Consider the following 25,204-nt stretch of genomic DNA (forward strand, 5'->3'; position numbering starts at 1 on the left):
CACCCCACACCCCTCCTACCCCCCAAAAGTTCAATGACGCATTTTTTCCGGTCAAAATGGCGGCGGTCACATGCCCACCCCCCCACCCCTCCTACCCCCCAAAAGTTCCCTCTTGCACGCCCTCTGGCATGTGACTGAGGTCAAAGGTCACATGCACGCGCAAAAGTAGAGGCTATATACTACTTATGCTCCTCTCCATCCTCCGGAGTGGGGAGAAGAGATGCAGGATCGAGGACATTGCAGCGTTTTACTGTAACATTCGGCATGTCTAGGAGACATGTGCGATATCAAAGGTAACGCGCTGCAGATAAATGAGACGACTTCTGTTCGAGAAGAATCAGTGAAACCGAATGTGGAACCAATAATGTTAGCGTAGCATAGCCTACAATGTCACGAGAGGCTGTAAGAGCCTTTTCAGCAGCTGCCACAGCTCGAAGGCACTGTGGTAAGCCTGCTGCTACCGGATCGAGTTTTGCGGAGAAATAAGCTACTGGTCGTTGTTTATCGCCATGGGATTGTAGGAGCACTGATGTCATACATCCAGAACGTTCATCAACGGTTTGTGAGGATCAGGAAGACCCAAAGTCGGAGGAACTTGTAACGCGCATTTCATGTCCGTGAAAGCTTGAGAGGCTGCAGGGAGCCACTGAATTTTATCATGCGCGCTGAGATTTTTTCCATGTATCAATGCGGACAGAGGTTGCTTGAGTTGGGAGTAATTTGGAATAAATGACCTACAGTAGGAACACATGCCCAAAAATGACATCATCTGTTTCTTGGTTTGTGGTTTTGGAAGTGTTACAATTGAGGCAATGCGTTTTGGTGATAGTGTCTTCCCTTCACCGGAAATGTTATGGCCTAGGAAATGAACGTTTTTACCATTTTCTACCATTTTGTGCAACAAACTGTAGTTTGGATAGGCTGGCCTTGTGTCCTTCTGCTGCTAAGTGTTGAAGCAATTTGAGTGTGTCCTGTTCACACTGCTTTTGTGTTGGAGCTGCATTTAAACAGTCATCAAAATACTGCAAAAGAGCTGTTCCTGGAGACAAAGTGAGGCTCTCGTCTTTCCCTGAGTGCCTCGTTGTAGATCGTAGGTGATTCTGTGTAGCCCTGACACAAGCGTGTGCGCAGTGGGTATTGATGTTTGTGGGGACGGAAGTCTGATTGAGGAGTGATGACCACAGGTTGACATTTTTTGATGAGTCCCACATCATATTTATGCGCTGCCCACAAGGTGTCTGGAACAGAACTGAGGGCAGGAGAAATAGAGGAGACATTAGTCAAAAATGTATCAGTGTGTGTGTCCGAAAATATGTTATTTTCATCCATGACATAAACAGATCTGAGAGCAGGTGTGCAAAATGCAAATGGCTGTTTAAAGAAGCCTGTCGACGGAGAGCGCATCACAAGTGGATCTGGTGTAGCCTCCCAATCTGCCAATGCCTCGCACGCTGCGACAAAAGGTCCCAAATCTCTCCATTGGTCTGTTGCTGCTTTAGACAAGGAGATGTGTGGGAAAGAAGAGTCCACATTAAAGAGGTGCTGCTGAGAGGGGGTGAGAGAAACGGAAACAGCACATTTAAGCGTGGACCAAAACAATGTCATACATGCAATTTGATCATTCAGATCCTGTAGAAATAATGCATCATATTGCTTACCAAAAACGGTAAAAGTTTCCCTTGAATTTGCACCATAGTGGTGGGCAAATTTTCAAATGATTTTCCTGAAAACTTTGCATATGTGTGTTTAAGTGAAAGCTTTTGTTGTGTTCTCAATTGCTCTGTGATGTCCATGAGAGCTTGTTGTTGCTCTGGTGTGTGTATGTAAGTGTGAGTGTGCGTGCAGGGAGTTAGTGCAGAAAGCGTTTCTTCATTGCAGGCTGCGGTGTGTGTGTGTTTTACTTCCCTTATCCTGTGAGGCCTCAGCATGGTTGCCGTCTCCCCCTCCGCCTCACGTCAATCGGAATGTGCGTTGCCACCCCTTCCTCGTCCGGCCAGTCCACGCCCCCATCCTCTACGAGGTGCATTTTGTGGACATTCTCTGTGCCAATGTCCTTGTTCGCCACAGCGGAAACACGTATCATTGTCATTGGGTGGATACAGCTGTGATCCCTCCTGGTTCCAGGAGGAGCGTCCCCTCGTCATGCCCCGACCACGCCCCCTGAATCCGCCCCGTTGGTTGGGATCCCGTGGGCGGTCGTTTCTGGCAAGTTGAGTGACAGCTTGGAGCATTGTCAGTTGGGCGAGTTCAATCTGACGTGACCGCCCTTTCCCCTCGTGGTCAGTTCTCTCTATGTCCATGGATTGCGCATGCGCAGCATGTTTCTTTACATCCGCGAGTCGCGAGTCTTCCATTCCAGCAACAGAACGCTGCACATTCATTTTTATGTCGGGCAATAGTCCATTCATGAAAGCATTCTTCAGGTGTGATTCCCACGTCCCCAGAGCGTCTCCTAACGCGGCGGGTTGTGGAATGCCACTGTTAAGATTAAACACTGTGAGAAGTCTTTGGTAGTAATCATGGACGGACTCACCCGCTGCCTGCTTGGTATTGTTGATGGGAGTCATATCCACTTTGTCAGGGAACAATGTCTTTATGCCGTCGCTCAAAGCCGTGAGTGCGTCTCTGTACGGCTTATTTTGATTTGAACTCCATTCAACGTCGGCCGCACTGGTGTCTCCTGCAACCAGCTGGTTGAGCTTTTGGTAGTGAGTCGGACCCACGTGACTCATTAGAACACGTCGAATTTCAGCAAAGTTTGGCAGGAATTGCTTACAGAAGTCCATGAATGCTTCAGCAAACAGTCTTCCCGAGTGCTGTATCGGCGGGAGATGAGCCATTGCAGCTCTAATCTCCGTATCAGTCCAAGGCCGGAAAACAAGTATGGGACCTGAGTGTCCTGGGACTTGAATCATTGAGGTTTGGAGCACAGATTTTGCATCCGGGGGAACAACATCTGATGGTTGCTCTGTGATCAGTTTGTTGATGGCAGAAGTGTCCCCTCCGGTTGCTCCTGGAGAGCGAGATCGAGTGAGGAAAGCAGCCTGTCTCTTTTCCTCCTCTTCGCTGAGGAGTCGTTCCTGTGCTGCTTTCACTGCCGCTTCCTTTTCCTCCCTCTGCCGGGTGTAGTGAACTTTTGGAGCTTGTGACCATGCAGACGAAGGTTGCTGGTTCGCAGGTGAAGCAGGTGAAGCAGGGTACGGCGGTGGACATGTGTTGAGGAGAGGGCCCCCAGCCCCTGTGAGACTCGGATACAAGGGAGAAGAAGCACATCGGTCATTTATTTCAATTCTTTTGCGCATGTCAATTCTTTAGCCATTTGTTTCCTTTCTCTACATTCACATTCATCCTCCCACCATTTTAACCATTTACTTTGTTTCTCAATGCTATACATGTCTTTAGCTGTAAATACTAACAATATAGTATATGTTACACTATACCCTGTATATTTATTATGCTAATAATATATTGTATATTACATTATATTCTGTATACATATTATGTACGTACTGAGAGAATAGTAAACTATAAACGTTGTTAGCCATAAATACTGTACTTTAGTACAAGTGTCATGTCTACCCACAGGAAAGAACCTATATGTGGATATATGCACATATAGGAAACTTATATGCTGTATATATGTACATATATACTGCATATATGCGCATCTATGAAACCTATATGCAGTTTATATGCTGCATATATGCCGCATAAAGGCTAAATTGTGGTGCCTATATGTGCATATACAGACCATGTAGGTCTCCTGTATTGCTTATATTGTGTTTCATTGATAGACAGCTTCAGGTGAGGTTGTGCTCAATAAAATAGAACTTCCGGTATGTGAATATAATAATTAAAACAGCTACTGCTCCCATAACACTAATATATCTAAACACTAATATTTCTGAAATATATATATATAATGTTAAATGTATTTTCCAAACTAATATATATATAGATATTTAAATATATATACATGGATATTTAAATATATATATATATATTGATATTTGTTCAACATCCACTGTTTGTAAAATACATTTTTTTACTTTTCTGGATTGGAAAAAAATTGGATTCTTGTAACTGAGTATTTCAAAGTGCTGTAGCCTGTTTTTTTCACGTAGCATTTGTTCCATTATTGAATCTCAAAAGAAAAGTTACTGAGCACATATTAACAAACCGCAGATGAAATGACATGAAATCAGCTGTTAACACTCTGATGTGTAACCGTCATCCGTTTGTGTTGCAGCAGCATCTTAGACCTTCAACATTGATTATTTATGAACTATCAATACTTCAACAAACGGTCCATCTGTCCAATCTGCACAGCATCTGCCACCCGCAGCTTGGTCTCTTTTTTTTATGAATATCAACCCGACCACATTGTGCACTGCAGTGAAGGCAGCTCTGCAGGTTGTGTGTTTGTGGGGAGGGAGGGGGGCAGCTTGTGCGTGGTGGTGATGGTGATGATGATGATGATGATGATGCGTGTGACGCCACGAGCAGGAGCGCAGCAGCAGACAGGACCCGGGCTGAAGCAGCAGCAGCAGCAGCGCCGCCACAAAGGGAGCCCGGTGCCGCTCGGAGCTCCACTGACTCTCCGCTTCCTCCTCTCCCGGCTTCCAGATGCTGCGGCTCGGCGGCAGGATGTGCGCCTTCTCGGCCCTCGCCTCGGTGCTTCTCGCCGGACTCGCGGCGGCGTCTTCGGACCTGTTCGACAACCAACTGGGCGACATCAATTACTGCAAGAGGCAATGCCAGCTGAGCATCAAAAACAAGAGCCCCGCTAAAGTAAGTCGTCCCCCGTGTGTCGCACAGAGCGCACGCAGGCGGTGTCCGCAAAGAGAGAGAGAGAGAGAGCGCATTGTCAGCGACGGGCCGAAACCTCCCGCTGTCCGACATTTCTGCGCCTGCACCGCAAACGGACACAGCGTGTTTAGCATCGACAACAACAACACAACTATTCATACTGGATATATATGAAGGGAGAGCGTTTGTGTCCGTGCGTAATGACGTGCTCGCTCCGATTTTCCGCTGCACCCTCTCGGATGCTTCCGCGCACAATTAGGCCGAAAGATGGATGCAGCTAATTTTTGTTCTGCCCCTTCCAGACTCGTCCAAGAAGTGGACTGCATGCAGTCGGCCGCCTCTCGAGATGCTCTTGCATTAAATTGCGACAAACATTGATCGTTCCGCAATCCGCAATTCACAGAGGGCCACGCGGGGCTGTGGAGGCTCAGTGTGGACCATGAAACAATAGTCCTTTATCGACCAATTCCACCGCCTTTTTCCGCTTAGCCGACGCCGGACTGGATCCTCGCAGTGCGGGTTATGATAGTTTCGGTGATTTACAGCCTCATATTTCCAGGGTCGGATGTTTTTCCTCCACCCCCACCCCCCCGCCCCCGCCCTCCTCCTTTTCTTCTCTGCTGCCTCCAGGTGTGGTTCAAGCATCCTGCAGGGCAGCATGGAGCAGAGCTGCAGAGCGGTTCTCCGATTCAATACGAGCCACTCGAGCATGTATGTGTAGCAGTAAAACGGAATTGTGCAGTAACCACAGAAACGTGAAATAATCCGTCTTTCATGGTCCGAGATATACACCCTGTCGGATAATAAACAGGGACACGCAGTGGTGATGATATCAAGCTCAGGGCTGCAAAAGAAGGAAAAAAAGGTCCTCGGTTGGTCAATCTTATTTTTCCCAAAGAGGCCACCAGTGGGCGCTGTTTCACGGGGAAAATGCTGAGAACGAATGCATGATGACCAGGAGAAGTAGATCAACGTGCATCATCCGTTCTGACTTACCTTCATCAACTGCTGATCAACATCTGCGCCGGGTCATCTGGAGACGCCATAACCCGTCATCACATCATGTGACCTGAGTTTATCCAAGAGTACGTCAGAGAGAGAGCACGTCTCTGATTCTAATTTACATCCCCCTTCTCTTCCCTCCGTCTGGCTGGTAGGACTCCATAATGAACGCCTGTCACCGCGGCTGTCGCCTCTACTCCATCTGCCAGTTTGTCAATGGCAACGCCGGCTTCAATACCACCAGAGAGGAGTGCCAGGGAGGTGAGTCAGTCTGTTGGACTAAGCAGGCCGAAGGCTGGACTTCAAGCCGCGATCCTCATTTGTATATCTTGTGCCAGTGCCTCACGGAGTGGAAGTGACTGGAATCCGTCTTATTTCAGTCAATGCAGAGCCAACATTTGATATTATCGGTGTGTCCACACTACTTCTGCTTGAATTGAGTGTTACAAACCTTGGAGGAGTGAGTGCTTTCGGTGCCGACAGGTACATCTCCCTCGCATCTTTATCTTTCTTCCCACATGAACAGCCGGTACCTGTTTTTATTTCTTCTCATCTTCCACCCAGCCGACTGCAGTGCTCCCTGTGGCCACTCGCTTTTGTGCTTCTTTCTGTCTCTTTTTATTTTTTTTTGCGCTCTGGACCACCTCTTCATCTTTCTTTGCTTGCATGCTTCTCAACTCTCTCTCTCTCCCTCTCTCTGCAGCCTGCCAGGAGGCGTACATTAAGCTGCTGGAGCAGGAGGCCTGCTGCACCGGCTGTGCCAGCCAACCATCTGAACCTGAGCTCAAGAGGAGGAGGGTGAGAAACATGCGAATGCTGCTATAAGAGCCAAAGAGACTTAGGATGTCTGAATGTCGATATCAATACAAAGTGTGTGCACACACACACACACACACACACAAATACATCTCCTTGTGTTTAGAGTGTGTTGCTCTCTCCTCCGCAGCTCAGGGCCATGACTCTGCGCCCTAAGCCCCCCTCTGTGATGGAGGCTGTGTCCAGTTGGTGCAACGACATCGTCAGCTCCGCCCAGAGCTTCATCTCCTCCACCTGGACCTTCTACCTGCAGGCTGATGATGGCAAGGTGGTGGTTTTTCAGGTAAGACCCGGCCAGGTGTTTGTCCAGCACAGGCAGATCAAAGGCATTTATCTTAACCACGCCGAGTATATCGATAAATATGAGGTGTTTTTCTGCAAAATGGTGATAATGAGTGATGTCGACGCACATTTCTCTGCACTCTATTGACCTTTTTTTATAATGTGATGTGTGAGTTTTTATTCGAAACCCGGCACCTAAAAGCACATAATGCGGTTTTGTGTCTGGAAACTCCACTTTATTGACAATTATTGGAATACAAACCATGTTTTTGCAGTGAGCAGCAATGCTTCCTGTGGCTGAATTAAAAAAGCAACCCCCCCGCCCCACAAATCTAATCTTTTTTTGCAAAAAGAATTCAGAAAATAGGCTGACGTATGATATAAGTCCTGTTTTCTCATCAGCGTATGTGAACAAAGAGTAACACAATTCACCAGTTTACACTCTGAATATCTGGGTTTTATATAGTCTTTGGTTATGTTGCATGACTCAAAGATAAATTAAGAGCTGTCTAAAATATTTAACATTTCTTAACTGAAGCAAACTTTACCCTCGTCATTCTGAACATCTGCACCTTCAACAGAGTTGGATCTTTAAGTGCATCGCTGCAAAAGGCACAGACACATTTATTCTGAAATCCCCATAAATCAAGTATATGCTCACACACTTTGTTACGGCTCACTGAGTCACGATGATGACAAATGACAAGATTAACATCTACGAAGCTTTCTCACGTCGCCTGTTTTTAACTGGAGGTTAAAAGCGAGCCAGTAGACCTTTTAGAGATGATTAGTTAGAGCTTAACCCTGCTTCCTGTTAAGATGAGGAGATAGATCTTCTGAGCTTGGATCACTGCCAATACAAGAACAAGTCTCAGCCCCCTTTTGGAGTCAGCGCATCTTTGAAGGTTGAGTAAGCAAGGGCACGCAGCGGGGGGGGGGGGGGGTGCAAGGAGGCCGACTGCAGAGAGCCACAAACATTCTTCTCAGCGCTTTAATTGTTTATAAATGTCCTTTCGTATTATGTCACTTCGCCCCCCCCGCACCATGCATGTTTGATAACCGGCGGAGCTGTGTGTGAGCTCGCCTCAGGACGGAACCCCCCCCCCCCTCCCCTCCCTCCTGATTTAGAAGAGAGCGGACCGCTAAAAAGTTCTGCTTGTGGCAGATAAATATTCCAGGGTTGTTTCTGGAATTTCGAAGGAGATAAAGTGAACGGGGGCCGACAGGAGAACCCACGCAGACCCGCAGGGAGAACATGCAGGCTCCCCGCGGAGGGGCCGCTGGGGGGGTTTCCAACCCAGGACGTTCCTGCAGTGAGGCGACAGCGCTAAACACCACACCATCCAAGCTGTAATAAAAGTCAGTCCGTCCAACCAGCAGAATATCCAACCATGTCCTCAAAAAACTGGTCAGAAACCTGCACGCCCTGTCGGGGGGGGTTTTAGTCATATAGTTAAAGGGCTCAATGGGAAATGACAGCATTTGTGGACTGTAACCAACTCGGATGAGCTACTGTATAAAAGTCCTTTGTAGGAACAACGGACACGTTGTTCGGAAGATGGATGTTGGCTCTCTGTGGAAGTGACGGACAGGCCGGGGCGGCGAGGGGAAGCCCGCCTCCACTGGGGGTTATGTGAAGAATACCAGGCCGGCGTTTAGTGGGCAGCTGACAGACCGCCGGCGAGATGACAGATCGACTTTCCGAGGGATGAAACAACAGAAAAGGTCCAGTTAAATTGAGTGACAGCAGGGAGGGAGGGGGGGGGGGGGGGGAGCTGACTCTCTTCATTCATCCAACTGTGTGCTCGTTTGTGTGACCTCAGGTTTGGAGAATAACTGGTCGCACGCATCATAGACAAACATTAGCGGCAGGCGTTGGTTCAGATTGCATGGAGGGGTGGGGGGGGGGGGGGGGGGGGGGGTCACTTTTAGGGCATCCCTATGGGAGGCAAAGGAATACAGAAACAGCCCTTTTTACCTCTTGTTATTTCAACAAATCGGCCCATCATCCCGGGGTTGACAGATTGTTCGGGACAAAAGACAGTCGCCTAAAGACTTCCTCCTACTGTGAGCGAGCCGAGCACAAAGAGAGGAGTCCCCATTGCTTCTTGGAAATGTCATTAGTCATCCTGCACAAATGAATGACATTTTTTTTTAAAAGCACGAACAGAAGGGAGCGATCCAGTGAAATAACTGTGTTTGAAGGAGGAGCGGCTTTGAGTTATGGCGCTGCATTAAAAAAGGAAGTCAGTGTTCTTTTAAATCATTCAGACACAGGAGACTTAGAAACAGTATGAGAATCATTCCCATGATTTATGGTATCATGCTCTTATTTATTATTATGTTTTATCTAGCGTGTCTATTGCTCTCAGCACAAATGAGTTTCTACTGAAAAGAACTTTTCCAATCGTGTCAGTCATTTTCTTCCCCTCGTTTTTACACAAATGCTCATTTTCTTATACAGCTTGGCATTGTAGTTTGTAGCGTCAATCAAACAGGAGAAAACAGAGGTTTTGGGGGGAATACTGTCTGAAGTGGATAAATACACATTTGTTACGTGTGTGTCTTTGTGAAGGAAGGAGTCTTGTGGTTTGGACAACAATGGAGGAAGAAGCTCAATCAGGGGTTGATACTTATTAGTGGGATTGATATATTGTGGGCTTTGGTATTTTCATGAGATGTTTGGACAAAAAGATAAAGTATGCCCCGACTTGTCTTCTAATCTTAAGTAAGTACTCGTGCTGAGGGACTTAACTCACCCACTAAAATGAAAAACAATGGTCTTAATAAGTACAAGGGGTGCTTTAATACAGTTTAGATCTAAAGCCTCTAAATTAAGGGGGACGTATCATGATAAACACACCTTTTTTTTAGTGCTTGTGCACATTTTATTATCTTTAGTGCCTCCAAACCCATAAACTGTGAATCAAGACCACCGAGTCATTTTTTTGTAATAAAAGTTGGTCCGAATATCCAACCATGTCCTCAAAAAACTGGTCAGAAACCTGCACGGTAGGGGGAGTTGTTTTTTTGTGGGCTGCAGCTCGGAAAATATTTGATTTAACATTCTAATGGTGTTTGCCCCCCCCCCTCCCCATCCCTCTCACATGCAGGGTCATTAAAATACACCGGCACCCATCTGAGTATCTCCACCCACGGTTTGTGGTTTTCAGGGATTTCAGAGACAGACGCGTGTTTCACGTTGGGTGAGAAAATGAATGTGCTTTTTAGACCATTAAAGCATTTAATAATGTTCTAGCAGACCACCAAACATGAAAATGTTTAAAGGCTATAATTTTGAAAAATAGACCAATTTGAAGTTGAATTTCCCTCCAAATATTTCCCCGAGCTGTCAGATGAGTAATGTACTGACTCGATGAACAGCCGGACGGACCTCAGATACCTTTGGTAAGCGTTTCCCCAGTGAGTCTTTGTGGATGCACAAAGGGAGCCGTGTTGCTCATTGTGAACGAGACTCAAAAGTTCTTTCACATTATACGTGTCAATTCATTGGTGGGAGCTTCAAAAAACCGATTGCGTCCTCTCCCAAATTCAGCGAGGAAGTTGAGATTCAGTCTAATTGTATCCATCACGTCTCTGAACTCTCAAACCCCTTTATTCCAGAGCACCTTTATGCCCCCCCCCCCGTCCCCCTCTCCTAATGCGTGACAGATGCAGATCAGGCTGCGCTCATTCTGATGTTTAAAGTTCTTCAGTCTGCGGCCAATGAGATCGGCCCCCTCAAGTCTCCCCGAAACCCTCACGCTGCCGCTGCATCTGGTTTCAATACGTCCTTTTCAGAAAACGGCGCTCGCTGTGGGTAATAAACCCACTTGTGAAATACCTTTTACACCAGAAGAGGTTTGAAGTGTCGTTTAGGCGTTTTGGGAGGCAAACTGACCAGCCGAGCCTCCACGGGCCGACTGCAGGTCGTAAAGTTGTTCAATGGAAAGAAGATCATCTGTGAAGTGAAGTAATGAGAATGAAAGAAACTGAGTTGCTGGTTTCGCCTCGTACTGTTACAACACAGCAGGAGGTTTCAGAATCGATAAACACAGGGAGGTCGGGCACTAACGCAGTGCATTGCTGCTTTAAATGCCAGTTTTGTGTGCTGTTCCAAGCGCAGTGAGGGTCAACAGAAGGGAATCCAAAAATCCTCTGTTAATGAGTTCTGAGTCCAGAAACGCTGGCAGCAAAACGAAAACCGAAGCGGCGCTAAAACCGACACCGTCGCTGTTCAAAAGCTGTCCCAGCTCGGGGGAGGGGGGACTAAACTGGTTTGGGTGGGTGAGAAAGATGCTGCGAGAGACCCTCAAACAAATAGAAAGCATGCAAACACATGGAATGCTCATAATCTTGCTTGGATTGATTTGGGAGACATTTCTTTTCTCTTCACAGTAAATTCAGATGGTGAAAAGCTTTTTTTTTAAACAAAGGTTTAATATTGATCTTCTTGTAACGTAAGAAGATTAACTAGGTGTTAGATGTAATCGATCACATAAATTACAATTTTATATTAATCATAATTTCAAGCTCGGCCCTTTTGGGGTTTCACCCCATTTGTAGCTGAAGGCTACATTTTAGCCTAGCTTAGCATAAGTGCCAAAAACAAGGAGAAACCGCTGGATCCAAAAAGGGGCCCATGATGTCGCTCCGTTCCCCCTCAGAGCCAACCAGAGATGGAGTACTCCCTGCCCGAGCTGCAGGCTCCTCGATCCAACGTGGCGGACAAACCCTGGCCTCAGGTCCACTCCCACACCCAGAGACCCCACGGTGAGAACACGTGCACGACGCCCTCGCGCGCCGCCCGACGTGGCAGCGCATTGCTGCAGTAGTCACTGCGATCCCTTTTTCATCGTGAACCGCTCGGCAGGTGTGAGGGGACACGGCGAGAGGGGAGCCTCCAAAGCGGGGGCCAAAGAGAGGCGGCCCGTCCAGCACCCCGACGACCCCACGGCCGAGCACGACTTCCTCGGCTGCATGTCGAGGTGACGAATCAATGACTCGTGTTTGTGTCTGTGAGAGACTTGTACTACATAGCTGATCTATCACACACATCTGGTTGAATATTCTCTCCCCTGTAACTGACACCTGTGTGTGTGTGTGTGTGTGTGCACGGAGAAAAGATTTTGAGGAGGTTTCTCAGTGTTTCTGCAGCTTCATCCCGTAACTTTCGCTCTGCAGACGCTCGGGACTCCCGCGGTGGATTTTAGCGGCGTGTCTCTTCCTGTCCATCATGGTCATGTTGTGGCTCAGCTGTGCCAGCCTCGTCACCGCACCCGAGCAGCACGTCAAGACGCAGGTACGCACATGCACCCCCCACCCCCACCAACGCATAAACATGCACAGGTGAAAGGAAGCGAAACCCTCCTCAGTTCTTAGAGGTTTTCCCAAACCCTCAAACTGGGAATGAAAAAAACTCAGTCAGTTTTTTGGGATTGACAAGCTGCTCAGCTGCGGCTCCCCAATCCGGTTCCCCTGCAGCCTCATTGAGAACGGCCTCTCTAACGGTGCACCAAGGTATAAGTGTGGAATAGACATAGTGCGACAGCATCCTGTCGTTGGACGTTAAGTACCCACTTGAAAAGGAGCACACGGCCTCTTTAAGTTCACCTCGACGTGGTTGGTGAAGCGTCGCGGGGGAACCACGGTTGTCTCTTTGTCTCTCTGCAGCTGAGCATCAACGGGGACAAAGAGTTCCTGGATAACGTCCACAAGGTGAACCCGTACCCCCTGAGCCCCGCGATCGCCGTGTCCATCAAGCAACCGGAAGAGAGCGAGGAGGCGGGGCCTCTGCCGGTGAAAGTTGACCTCAACAAGACCTGCGTTTAGAAGGGGGACACTTCCAGAGCTGCTGTCTTCTCCTCCCCCCTTCCCTCCCCACCCCTCCCCCCAGGATGACCCCCGTCTGAAATCCGCTGCCCGTCGGTGCAAAGGTGTAAAAACAAACGCAGGACTCAAAACCAGTCACCAGAATTTTTTTTAAACCCATTTCTAAGAGCACGGTGCCGTCATGTCTCAAACATCTCGTCTTGTTCCTCTGATTGCGTTTAATTTCCTTGTACAGCCCAGATTTCTTCAGGCCCGTCCAACCCGTGTCCCTCACGATCAGCCCGTCCACTGATAGATCAGTGCTCTTGTCTCACGCCGGACGGAGAGGACGGATTACAGCTGAGAGCTTTCCGATCATTTTACCTGTCTAGCGTGGCCCAAAGAAGACAGACGCTACGGGGGGGGGGGGGGGGGGGGGGGGGGGGCATTCTAGATTTAATTTTGCTTCGTTCTCACGGAGAGTTCGGAATAATTGGTGGGTTGTCGAAAATGTCAAACAGAGAGAGTAAAGGAAGGTGGGCTCGGTACTTTGACAGCTCCGAGAGACAGAAAGAGAGAGCTGTAGGGAATTAGTAAGAATTGAAAACTATGTTTTCTCCTTTTCACGTCGTAAAATAAGATCTCAGGTGAGCGGATTGAAAACTGGACGCTGAGAAACGGCAAAATAAACAACTAACTTATTTTCTGCTCTATTTATTCAAAGTCATCGACGTGGGTTATCGTTAAATACTGTTATTGAAATGCCATGTGCGGTTCATTCAAACAAATGGAATCGATCTGTATGTTAAATACGTTGCAACACAGATTCGAAAGAGACGCATCAAGATTGCACCCGTCGCTGTATTATTATTGTTATTATTATTATTATTATCGCTCTTATATCACCTTGAGAGTTCTTAGCTGTTATGTGTGCTTTCTAATAGCTGCCTATTTTGTATGTTTTCCTAGGAGCGCACACGCACACACACACACACACACACACTGAAGGATAAGCTCTATAACAATGCGTAATGCAAAGCTTTCAACACAGACTGCTGTTTTTGAACAGAGTTGCGTTCTTAGAGAAGATTTTTTTGTTTTTCCTCTCAGTGCTTTTGATGTCCTGTAACGCTCTCTTATCATCCAGGCAATAAATGTAGACAATAAACCGTGCATGCAAGTGACGCTTCGATAGTTTAGCTTAACCGCCAAGCCAGTATGGCAGGCTTCTACTGTAGACTTGTGTGATTTTTATTGTGTTACTATTTACTGTACACACTGAATAGAAAGCGTAATAGCGGTCGCTGATTACCTCGTGATTTACGGGAAGGACTCTTGGTTAAAAAGCCATTCAATAGAATGAAGAATCTGCGCAGGTTAAAACCAAAGGTGTCACAAGGGGTATGATATGAATTTCAAACTGTATTGTTTCCTTTTTACTGGTCTGCTCATTTTCAATCAAATGATACTTACAACACGATGACAATAAAGTGTTTTCATTGTAAATAACTCAGTGGTACGTGTTTCTTTTTCTTCTACATTAAAAACAAAGAATAATCCCAAATAGATGGTCAACATTACGCACTCTAGCCAGATTGTATTTAAGTGAAACTTTTCCGTGCTAAGAAATAAAACTGGCTCTCGCCACAAGTTATCTTGTGTTGATAAAAAGGTGCGGTTGTGATCAGGCTTTATTGCAGGCCAGTCTCGTCCTTACACACCACAACATGTGGATACCCAAAACCATCTCTTTTTTAAAGATCCCACTCTTCTTTTTAGCTATTATGATTTTTTTAAATGTTTTTTTAATTGGCTCACAAACAAAATGTTTCTCCAGCACTATAACAATTAAATCCGGGACGTGTAATACATATTGATGACCACGTGGTGGCAGCATAGCTTCAGTCTTTCTCAAAAATACCTTGTTTTGGGTTCACCTGAACTAAGATGATACATTTAATAATTGCACATCAGACAATTATTATTACATAAATAACATTAACACAAAAAGTCCTTTGTTTGCTGTTCATGTTGTTTCATTTATCATCTTCTCGATCCAGAACTATTTACACAAAAGGCTGAGTGATATTTATTCCACAAAATGCATTACACGTATGTGTGAATCGATGAAAAATGGTCGTAAAAACATGAGAGATGAGAGTCTCCGCTGCTGCAGCTTCGGTTTAAATCAATCTGTGCAGCCGGGACGTCTGCTGGAACGAACCAAGCACCCTCTACCTGCAGGAGGCAATAAACACCCGGTGACGCTTTTACATTTAAAGCATTCGCAGAGTTGGCGCTTGTGTCCAATTAGCATCCCATGACACACTGAAGGGAACGTCACAAGACGCCTCCTCGTTGTTAGCTGTGACGTCATCATCAAAAGAAAAGACGCTTCTGTGCGAGCGGGTGTGACGTTCCAGCGCCATCTGACGCGTCTGCTAGCAGGTGAGACGCGGTGAGTCCACAGGTGAGGACGATCAGAGGACTTGTGATCTCTGGACCATCAGGTTTTGAGGAAGGACATTGACACTGATCACCCTGAGACGTTTTAATACGCTCATTCAGCTCAATGACCCGCCGTTTGGATGCGGAGGGCGCGTGGTTTGTGTTTTTGACCTCCTCATCGACGTGCACGCGCCGGATCGCAGCTCAGGTTTTGTGCGTTCAGACACTTTAGGTAAAGAGAGAAAAATGGAGCGCTGTAGTGCCACTTCAGCAACTTGACCGCGCCCTTCGCTGTGTGGATGAGTTTGGCAGCAGCAGGGCTCCCATTGATGATCCATTGTGTGTGTGTGTGTGTGTGTGTGTGTGTGTGTGTGTGTGTGTGTGTGTGTGTGTGTGTGTGTGTGTGTGTGTGTGTGTGTGTGTGTGTTCTCTAACCGATCTGGCTAAACATAGATCCATTAACAGTGTGTGGACGCGGCGGAGGAGGAAAACAAAGGGAACGGATTGTACTTTTCACACCGACATGTTGACTCATTAAATGCAAATAGGACCCTGTTGTCTCGCTTTCTCTGTCACTGTTTTCTGACAAAGGGAAAGATAAATAAAAATCTCAGCACATCACTTTAATCACAGTTTGTGGACCAGCATCAAGTGACACCAATGGACCCAGTGGACCTCCACTTGCCGGAAGGATTCCTTACCCCTCATTTAAGCCATCAATACTGAGGTCATGAGTTCACGTCCTCTCTACAACACCCCCCCCCCCCCCTCCCCTCTTACTCTTTCAACAATTTCAGTAATACAATTTTTTTTTTCCGGAGGACATTTCCAAAGCAGAAGCTCTCAGTTATTCCGTGACGTGACAACAATGCTGGTATTGTTCAGGAATCAGGAATTCAGGTATTGTTGTGACCTTGTGGCCTCACCTGCTCCTGGAAACAACCACAGCAGCAGCCGCCACCAAGGACCTTTCCAGGAGTTTATACTGTGCAAGATGCAGTCAGGAAACTTTCCAGGTGTTTAGTTGTGATCGAAATGAAGGCCGGGTGGGGTCAGAGCAAAGGGCGTCAGACGTAGGGGGGGGGGGTCTTTTTCCTCTTTCTATCTCCTTAAAATCCATCCTTTCCCTCACTCCTCTTCATCTGCAGAAGCAAAATAGATGTTGCATCTCAACCAAGTACAGGAACCCAGCGAGAGGACCCCCCCCCCCAAGACCCTCCTACCATTTGAAGTGTTTCTCCACCAATCACCCACAGGGGGCGCTATGGATCCAGGTTTGAGCACTGGTGGCCCTATTATTACAATTTAATGGTTTATGTGAGTGAAGAGGCAATGTTCTCTCTCTCTCTCTCTCCGGGCTGCTCTTATCTGGTCAGACCTGCTGCAGGAGCCAACCTGCAGTGCATTAAACAAGCCGCCACCGCTGACGCACACACATACATATATTTACATATATATATTTATAAAAGGAGGCAAACGCACACAGAAGCCCGTGCGTGCGTAATGCACGGGGGTAATGAGAGAGAAGGAGAGTTCCTCCGTGGGATTGATTGGGCAGCCGATCGTAGTGTGTATTTGTGAATAATTCATCTGAGCGAGTACACACTCACAACAACACGAACGTGTAACGTTGGACTGTAGGTCCACGTGCAGGAAAGTGACCCGCAGACGAGAATTGTAAAACTGTTTGTATTAAAACATGGGTCGAGGGTTAGATCCCCTAATTAGACAGATCTGCCTAATTAAATCTGGGATGCACGCGTGTTTCTTTGTGAGCAGTGAACAAATAACGGTGGTGGCTGTGCACGAAACCTGTCAACATCTGAGTCATTGTGTGTGTGTGTCAAAATATATGGGCTTCTGTATCAGATCTGCTTTGCACGGTGAAAAGTTTGGTGAGTTGTTTTTTATTGGGGGGGTTGGGGGGCTTTTTGTGCTTCACACAGGCTCAGAGAGAGAAAGCGATGGGGAGGGACACATCCACCATAGCGGATTTGGATGGAGCACTTATAACTTTTCACCACATCTGCCACAAACCTGCGCTGCGCCTAAAACAATCTTATCGAATCTTAAAAAAACAAAAACAACTCGTCAAATCAAAATTCCGAGCTCACTTTTTATTTTTTCTCCTCTCCGTCCTCCTTGTTTCTGTCTCCAGCCGCGCACGTACACACGGGGAGACAGACATGTACATACAGCGCGGATGCTATCCGGACTATTAAACTCCAAGCCGCCCGACACGCCACTCTCTCCAAACTAGGCGCGCGGGCACGAGCGGCCGGTTTCAAGCTGCCCTCTCCGTGAATTGATTCTACTATGGGCCCACACGAAGGCGCGCTCTCACGAGGCGGGGGCGGGCGAGGCCAAGCGGCGCGTCCGGCGCGGCTCCAAACCTCACCGAATGTCACGCGAGTGGAATTAGGTAGCCAGAAACAACATCCGCCAGCGTGTTTATTTCGCCGCGGGTGAAAAACGGCTCGCTTTGAGGCTGCTCCGTGGTACCTCCCGGGCCCCGTCACCCCCGCGCCGCCAAATGGAACATTCCACAATTTATTCCAGGGAAAGACTGACAGTTTTTTGGGTCATGAAGCAGCTGTTCGAGTCAGCGGCCTGTCCCCCCTCCGCTGGAATAAGAAATTAGTCCATTTTAAAGTAAATAACTAAAGCCTCTGGCCGATAAGAAGGAATTATAGAATAGTGTGCAGGCTCATTTTGACAGGGAGAGAAACCCCAAAACAGTTAAAGACACTAAATATGATCCCTCCACCACCGCCACCTCTTCCTCCATCAAATTATTTAACACATTGGAGTTAGGCCTAGTTGTTACCAACACAACAGAATATTGGAGGCGGTATACCATTTCTATATATATATTTATATATATGCATTTATATATATATTGTAATTACACCCATTGTACAAAAATTACATTTGCAAGACTCCGATGTGGTGCCAGACAGCCTGCCAATACACACATAATAACGCGGAATACATTTTGGTGCTTGAGGGACATTTCAAGCCTCTTGAAGGTCACGCAGAACATCATCTGTGTGAGGTTTGATTTCTAATAGTTTAAATTGATTGCTGGTGTTCCTGCTGCTGTTGAACATATTCCAGATTTTAACGGGCGACGCTAGTTAAGTAGGCTGTTAGTTAAGTAACAATCAGGTATTGTGCCAACATATAATTAGGTTTCAGGAAGCATAATGCTGTAGTAGATAAACAAATTGTCCTGAGCGGGTTATTTTCATTTCCTGTCTGTACACAGTAAAATCGCCAGTGTTAATACAACACTTAAAGAGTCAATTTTAACACTACCTCAGTGAACATATGGTCCCTATCTACAGAGTGTTAAATGTACACTGAACACAGAGTTACATTTCCAGAGTCAATTTTACTCTGGTAAGAGTTAACATTTTACACTAGGTGCAGTGTAGTGTAATAATATTAACTCTAAGAAGTGTCAATCAAGTTTTACACTATGTAAGAAGTAACACCCATAGTGTTATTCACATGTAACACTAAAGAGTTATAAAAGAAATAACCTTTCCAGTGTTAAACCTACTTTACACTATGTTGATTATGAAATCACTCCAAAGAGTGTTGATTTTTAACCAACTCCTACCAGTGTTGCATATCTATGCAGGGGGAAAAACACACAGACAATTGTATCCATACTGTAATACATATTTATTCCAAGTAAACATGAAATATTGGCATCAAAAGTAAACCTAAAACATGTAAAGCTCACATCTTATCACAGTGGCAAAGATCTTGGTTGGTGCTGGATGACAGGAATGTTTTGATCAACATGATGGTATCTGCAAAGACAGCAAACTGAAATCAACATTATGATCTACAACACCATACAAGCTGACAACCTGAAAATACCCTATTTCAGCTTTAAAAATCACAAACACAACTACATTTTCGGTCAAGTACATCAACTTATTACTTACCACCAGAGCACCACAGTACATTAAAGAACAATCTGAAAGAAAAAAGGAAAATATACATATTAAGTAACTACGTAACTACGTAGACCCCTCCGCCGTAGCCTGACGTGCACCTCCGAAAAAATCTAACTGCGAGTCGAGTTGACGTGGACCGCAAGTGCTGTGATTGGTCCGCTCAGAACGTAATTTGCGGCAGTTGCTTTGAAAGTATCGAAAGTGCACTTGCTCCTCCAGGTCCCTCAGTGGGTGAACCAGTGTTGTAAATTCACGTCTTCTACGTAGCCTGCGCTTCAATATGAGCTTCGGCTCACCAAGGATTCGGCACCCGCAGAAACACACAGCCACACCCGCCGCCGCCGTAACGTGGAAGCATAAATTAAGCTTACAGCAGCTACAGCCATAGACATAAAGAATAGACATCGACCGCTGCTGCCTAGTGGTGCTGACGAGCCGCGGGGCCGCCAGCTTGGACCGGTCACCCGCTCCACTCAGTGCCAGCTGGCGCAACGAAGTGTCAGCGCGTCACTCGCTGAATACAAAAGCGGATGTTCACGGGATTTTGTAGGCATGACACCGAAAACATGATTCGGCGTATTTTAATATTCATAGTAGGCGTAACAGTAATATTATTCTGGTATATAATATAATAAAAACTATTTGTTTGCGCCTCAGCAGCCAATGCAGCGTCTACTCTTTATATATCTATGGCTACAGCAGCAGCTAACGGGAACCGAGCCTCTCGGAGCCGCGGCTCCGTTCACGTTAACTGGGTCGACTCGGTGCATTCCGCCGTCTGCCGGTGAACTAGCGGGTCCTATGAGCCCGTCCGCATGTCCGCGACATGTCCCGCTATGCTCGACCAAATTGTGACGTGACGCTAAAGCGATTTGCTCCGGCTCAAATAGAAATAATAAATATGACTGCTTCAACGAATTTTTGTCGTCATTTTACTGAAATAAATGTGCAAGCATGACACATAACACACCACGACAGCTCGTCCTCGCTGACATTAACGTTACCTCGTGTCGTTTTTGTTCAGTTTGGTGTTGCGTGGTCAGACATGTGGCTGCTACATTTAAGCTAACCGCCGACCCGATATCACGTTAGCCATTTGAAATTCGGTATTTGAAGACACGTACCCAACATTGACTAGTGTGGTGAATGAATATGTCCCTTTATTCTTATACAGATTCTACTCGAATGAAGAAAAACAACGGGAATAGTTTATAGTAGAAAGACTTACCACAGTATTTCGATGCGAGGAAGATGGCGATGCCAGAATCCACATTCTCAGTTTGACCGGGAAAGTTGGTGGGCGGGGCTCTCCAGAGTATTTTTTGTGATACTCTGGAAGGTATCTTGCTCTAATCAGTGTTGAATCAGGGCCTGAGAGAGTCAATAACACTGACAGAGTAAAACCTCTGTTAACTCCCATTATTTTCACCAACACTGGAAGTTTTCTGGTTCAATTTTACTCTGTCCATTGTTGGAAGAACTCCGGAAGAATTAAAATAGTTTGACACTGCCTTTTTGACACTGGCAAATTTACTGTGGTATGTAATATTGTGTAATACATCCTCCTTACCTTCAGTGCAGTGGAACTAATGCTGAAAGTGGTTCATAAAGTTGCCTGAGACATGTGATATCATTAAGTATAACTTAATCTATGACATACACCAGATAAAATTGATAGAATTATAAAATGTGAAGTCTGTATACAGACTTACTGTGTGCTTCTTAAGGAACTGTGTGGCGGGATATTGATAATGAAAAGATGGCTTATTCTTAATCTCTTGACTGAAAACACAAATTTATTCTCATTAAGCTAAAATGCAATAAACGCTATGCTTACATCTTAACATTCACGGGCTGAATTACTTTGACAAATAGGGAACAAATGAAATAAGTTGAAGTAGAGTGATACTGTATATGCCTAAACTCTATAAAGACACACCGAGGCAATTAATAGAGATGAAATGTGAGAGATGAACAGGAATAAAGTGTTCAAGTGGGAAAACTTGTAATCTGAATATTGAAAGCAAAATAAATGTTTCTTTTGTATGATGTCAAAGCAAACCATGTGTCTGCGATGAGAGACAAACTGTTTGACTTGCGCCTACAATTTAAAAAGTTTATTCTGTAAGTCGAGAAAGCCGCGTTTTGACGGAAATCTGCTGAGAAAAACGTGTTACAATCGTCACTAATGCAACTTAAATGCCACGCAACAACGCTGACGCAAACACCGGTCTCCCGATTGAAAGTCCCCTCCCATCGCATGTGAGCGCTCTCTCAGCCTTAATAGACAGCACATGTACTGAGTGGAGCATATTCACACGTGTGTGTTTCCACCGCACTCAATACAGACTACATGGTGTAAACTGATGTGCGAAAAAGCAAGATTGTCGTTGTTACGAAACGCTAAATCACTTACAACCGGGCAACGGAGAACATGTCAGATAAGGTCACGTTTGTGAGTTGAACAAAGTTAGCTGGCGAGTCTTGATGATGACGCCCTAAATGTTGGTCATATTATTTCCAAGATCTGATCCCATTAAGGACTCCGTAAGCGGGGGGACGCCTCTCTACGTGGCAAAGTGATAAGGATTTGACCCCCTATAGGCTAGGATAACCCTAACCCTAACCCCTATAGGCAAGGATAAACTTAACCCTAACCCCTATAGGCTAGGATAAACTTAACCATAACCCCTAGAGGATAGGATAAACTTAACCCTAACCCCTATAGGCTGGGATAACCCTAACCCCTATAGGTTAGGATAACCCTAACCCCTATAGGTTAAGATAAACTTAACCCGAACCCCTATAGGCTAGGATAACCCCAACCCCTATAGGCTAGGATAACCCTAACCCCTTTAGGCTAGGATAACCCTAACCCCTATAGGCTAGGATAAACTTAACCCCTATAGGCTAGGATAAACTTAACCATAACCCCTAGAGGATAGGATAAACTTAACCCTAACCCCTATAGGCTAGGATAACCCTAACCCCTATAGGTTAGGATAACCCTAACCCTAACCCCTATAGGTTAAGATAAACTTAACCCAAACCCCTATAGGCTAGGATAACCCCAACCCCTATAGGCTAGGATAACCCTAACCCCTTTAGGCTAGGATAACCCTAACCCCTATAGGCTAGGATAAACTTAACCCCTATAGGCTAGGATAACCCTAAACCCCTATAGGTTAGGATAAACTTAACCCCTATAGGCTAGGATAAACCTAACCCCTATAGGTTAGGATAAACTTAACCCCTATAGGCTAGGATAACCCTAACCCCTATAGGTTAGGATAAACTTAACCCCTATAGGCTAGGATAACCCTAACCCTTGAATTCATTCCCGCGTTTACCACAAAACCTAATCCAGCTGGATTGAATTTACACCAAACCCCATTCAGCTTTCTCACTTATTCCCTCACATCCGTCTGGTTTTAATTCAATAAGTTTCTTCTCGTCAACCTGATCCATTTGTCTCTCACGTATTTCTCCCTCCCTCTACGCCACTTTCCATCTGTTGGCCACACCTTCCGTCTCCTCCTCCTCCTCCTCCTCCCCCTCCCCTGCCCAGAGTTACCAGTCATCTGCCAGCATGCGTTCCTCCTCTGGTCTTAATGGAGATCATATGTTGAAGCCAGCTCTGAAACCCGACCCGGGACGTCCACATCAAATAAAACCTGCTGTCAGCAGCGGGGCCCTGGCTCTGCCAAGGGGAGTGAAACCGTATCCGAGTCGGCCCCACCAACACGAATAGAAGCCCAAAAAGACCAACAGACAAACGGACGGACAGACCACACCTCTCTGGGAGACATTCCATTATCCTTTTTTGCAAAACTACAGTTTTTGTTTGGTGGAGGTTTGCTGAAACCTCCCGAGGGTGAAATCTCCAGCCCTTTTCCTGCAAAGACTTGCAGCTGCCAATCATTCAGAAAAAGAATGTCTGACTGACAAGCAATTTGCGGAACGGCATGAAGATTCAGCCGCGGGTCGTCTGGTAAAATCTCAACACTGTCCCTCGCAGCTCATCACAGTGGCACGCTCACGACGTCATCGGATATCCTGGTTCATGCCCTCGCCTCGCCTTAACCTACAGATGATCGGTTGCCTGCACGGAGGTGATCTCCAGTTTGGTGCCAAACGTGGATGCGGCAAACTCAAAGCTAAAACTGCCTCGCATCGTGTAAAGAACGTGAATGCAGAGGCTGATTTATACCTTTTGATTTGCCCATCTTGTTACGTTTTCAACATACCTACGGCGACCGAGTGCTTCGCCTCCCGACCGAGCCTCAGGCCTGTCGGAATGCTTTACAAAAGATTTTTAATGTGATACCTGGAAAAACGAACACTTAAAACCCGGTAACAAGCAGCAGCTCAAATACAGGCCAGGTGCAGCCCGTTGCCATATTTGGGACGGCTCCGACAAAAAATACATTGTTTGGGAACAGGCAGCCTGTTGAAATAACTACATGAATACCTTTCAGATGAGACCAGAGTCCAAAGGGTTCAACAACAGAGACCGTCTGTTTGCTGCTTGTTCCCCAAAAAGGGGGCGCTTTTGTTGCACCGGTGAACGTCGGATCCCCCCCGTGAATCTAAACCAGTGTACATTTATGTGATTGTTATCTGCGCCGGTGGCTTCCTGTGTGGCGTTGCACGCGTGCAGCCCCCGTGGGCAGCATCGCCATTTTTCAGCAGATACGACTGAGATTGAATTGCCCTTCCAGTCCCCACGTCCGAGCGGTGAAGATAGAGATCCAGAGTAGGAGCTGGAAGATGGATGGGGCATCGGCGGTGATGGTACTGCTGCCGGGGTCGGGGGGTGGGGGAGCAGTGGGCGGGGGGGGGGGGTGTCCTGTTGTTCGTCAAGTAGCTGAGAGATCAGATGCTATCGGGCCGGAGGTGTCTGCTCGGCTCGGCTCCGCAGCGCACAGCAGTTAGTTTACGTAAAGGATAAACAGTGACCCGCGGGTCGTAATCCACTGGCGGACGGAGCAGGAGCTGTGTGGATTAGCGGGGGCTAACTGTAGCTTCTCCACTTGTTTAACACCTCAAGAGGATCCTAATTGAGCTAAATCTCATTATTTATGGCTGGCCATGGAGACGGTAATCAGAGTGGTCGGTGTGTCTTTAAACAGATCAGTCAGGAGCTGGGCCTGCTAATGTGCGCACACACACACACACACACACACACACACACAGGTTCAGTTTCCAGGTTTCTCTCATGAGAAGACTTAGAGGAGGGAGGGGAAATATTCTGTGGTCATTAGAGGCTCCAGCACACTCATCATCGCTGTGCTGCACATGTGAGACTCTGTGTTTGTGTAGAATTTAGATGAAGGCTTTGTTTTTGTCGCTGCTGTAGACAAAACATACCAGGAGAAATGAACTCAGCTGTCACGTGCAAATGGCTAATTTAATATTTCCATGAAACAATAGTTAACGAGATATTTCCCCCCTTCTTTTTATTTCTCCAGATTTAATGAATTCAGCTAATGTAGATCCAGAATCTTTGTCGCAAGCAGCTACGTAGACCAGCAATTTCCCGCGTTATTAAAAGGCGGCCGATCGTCGATGGGAAGATAGGAAGTTTCATTGCCGGCTTATTTGAGAAGTCTGAATGGCAACAGGGGGGCAAGAGCGCTGACCCTGTGTGGAGCCACGGCGCTGCCGGGGTCTGCAGCCTCACTGAGGCAACGGGGAAGAGCAACTCCAAGAGCGGTTCACATAAATGTCACGCTTTCTAGACCGCTAATAAAGAAAAGAGAGGACAAGGCTTACAATGAAAGCTGCGACGGTGGAGGAAAAGAAAGAGAAATTAAGAGAGGGCGAAAGCTGAGGAGGAGCGTGTTAATATGATTCAGACAAAAGGAGAGAAAATGATATCAGACAAAATGGCGGAGGAGAGATTTTGCAAAGATTTTGAGAGGGTTGGGATGAGGTGTTGTGGAGCCGAGTGAGCGAGAGAGAGAGAGGAAAGAAAAGGGGAGACGAGAGATCGTGGTTTGGGAGTTTAGAAACCTCTCAACCATATGCGTTTCTATGTCTGCAATATACATGCAAATAGCTGC

At 46.5% G+C, this 25,204-nt stretch overlaps 1 protein-coding gene and 1 long non-coding RNA gene across 2 annotated transcripts; one reads left to right on the forward strand and one right to left on the reverse strand.

The window, feature by feature from the left end:
* Positions 1-4,462: 4,462 nt before the first annotated feature.
* Positions 4,463-14,229, forward strand: tmem59l (transmembrane protein 59-like). The gene is made up of 8 exons (XM_040184370.2): positions 4,463-4,791; positions 5,967-6,072; positions 6,515-6,609; positions 6,758-6,910; positions 11,577-11,682; positions 11,783-11,897; positions 12,094-12,211; positions 12,583-14,229. The coding sequence occupies exons 1-8, from the start codon at positions 4,627-4,629 to the stop codon at positions 12,739-12,741; spliced, it is 1,017 nt and encodes a 338-aa protein (XP_040040304.2). The 5' UTR covers positions 4,463-4,626; the 3' UTR covers positions 12,742-14,229.
* Positions 14,230-18,839: 4,610 nt separating this feature from the next.
* Positions 18,840-19,265, reverse strand: LOC144411477 (uncharacterized). Its single transcript, XR_013468658.1, has 2 exons — positions 19,128-19,265; positions 18,840-18,989 (listed from the first exon to the last, which is right to left on the reverse strand). It is a non-coding gene; the product is annotated as an uncharacterized LOC144411477 (long non-coding RNA).
* Between the last annotated feature and the right edge of the window lie 5,939 nt (positions 19,266-25,204).

Source organism: Gasterosteus aculeatus, chromosome 8 (genome assembly GCF_964276395.1).
Source record: "Gasterosteus aculeatus chromosome 8, fGasAcu3.hap1.1, whole genome shotgun sequence".
In the NCBI taxonomy this organism is placed as follows: Eukaryota; Metazoa; Chordata; class Actinopteri; order Perciformes; family Gasterosteidae; genus Gasterosteus; species Gasterosteus aculeatus.

Coding starts and splice junctions, on each gene's coding strand:
- tmem59l (XM_040184370.2), top strand. CDS start 4,627: ATGCTGCGGCTCGGCGGCAGGATGTGCGCCTTCTCGGCCCTCGCCTCG. Junction 6,610..6,757: donor CTGAGCTCAAGAGGAGGAGG/GTGAGAAACATG, acceptor TCTCCTCCGCAG/CTCAGGGCCATGACTCTGCG. Junction 6,911..11,576: donor GCAAGGTGGTGGTTTTTCAG/GTAAGACCCGGC, acceptor GTTCCCCCTCAG/AGCCAACCAGAGATGGAGTA.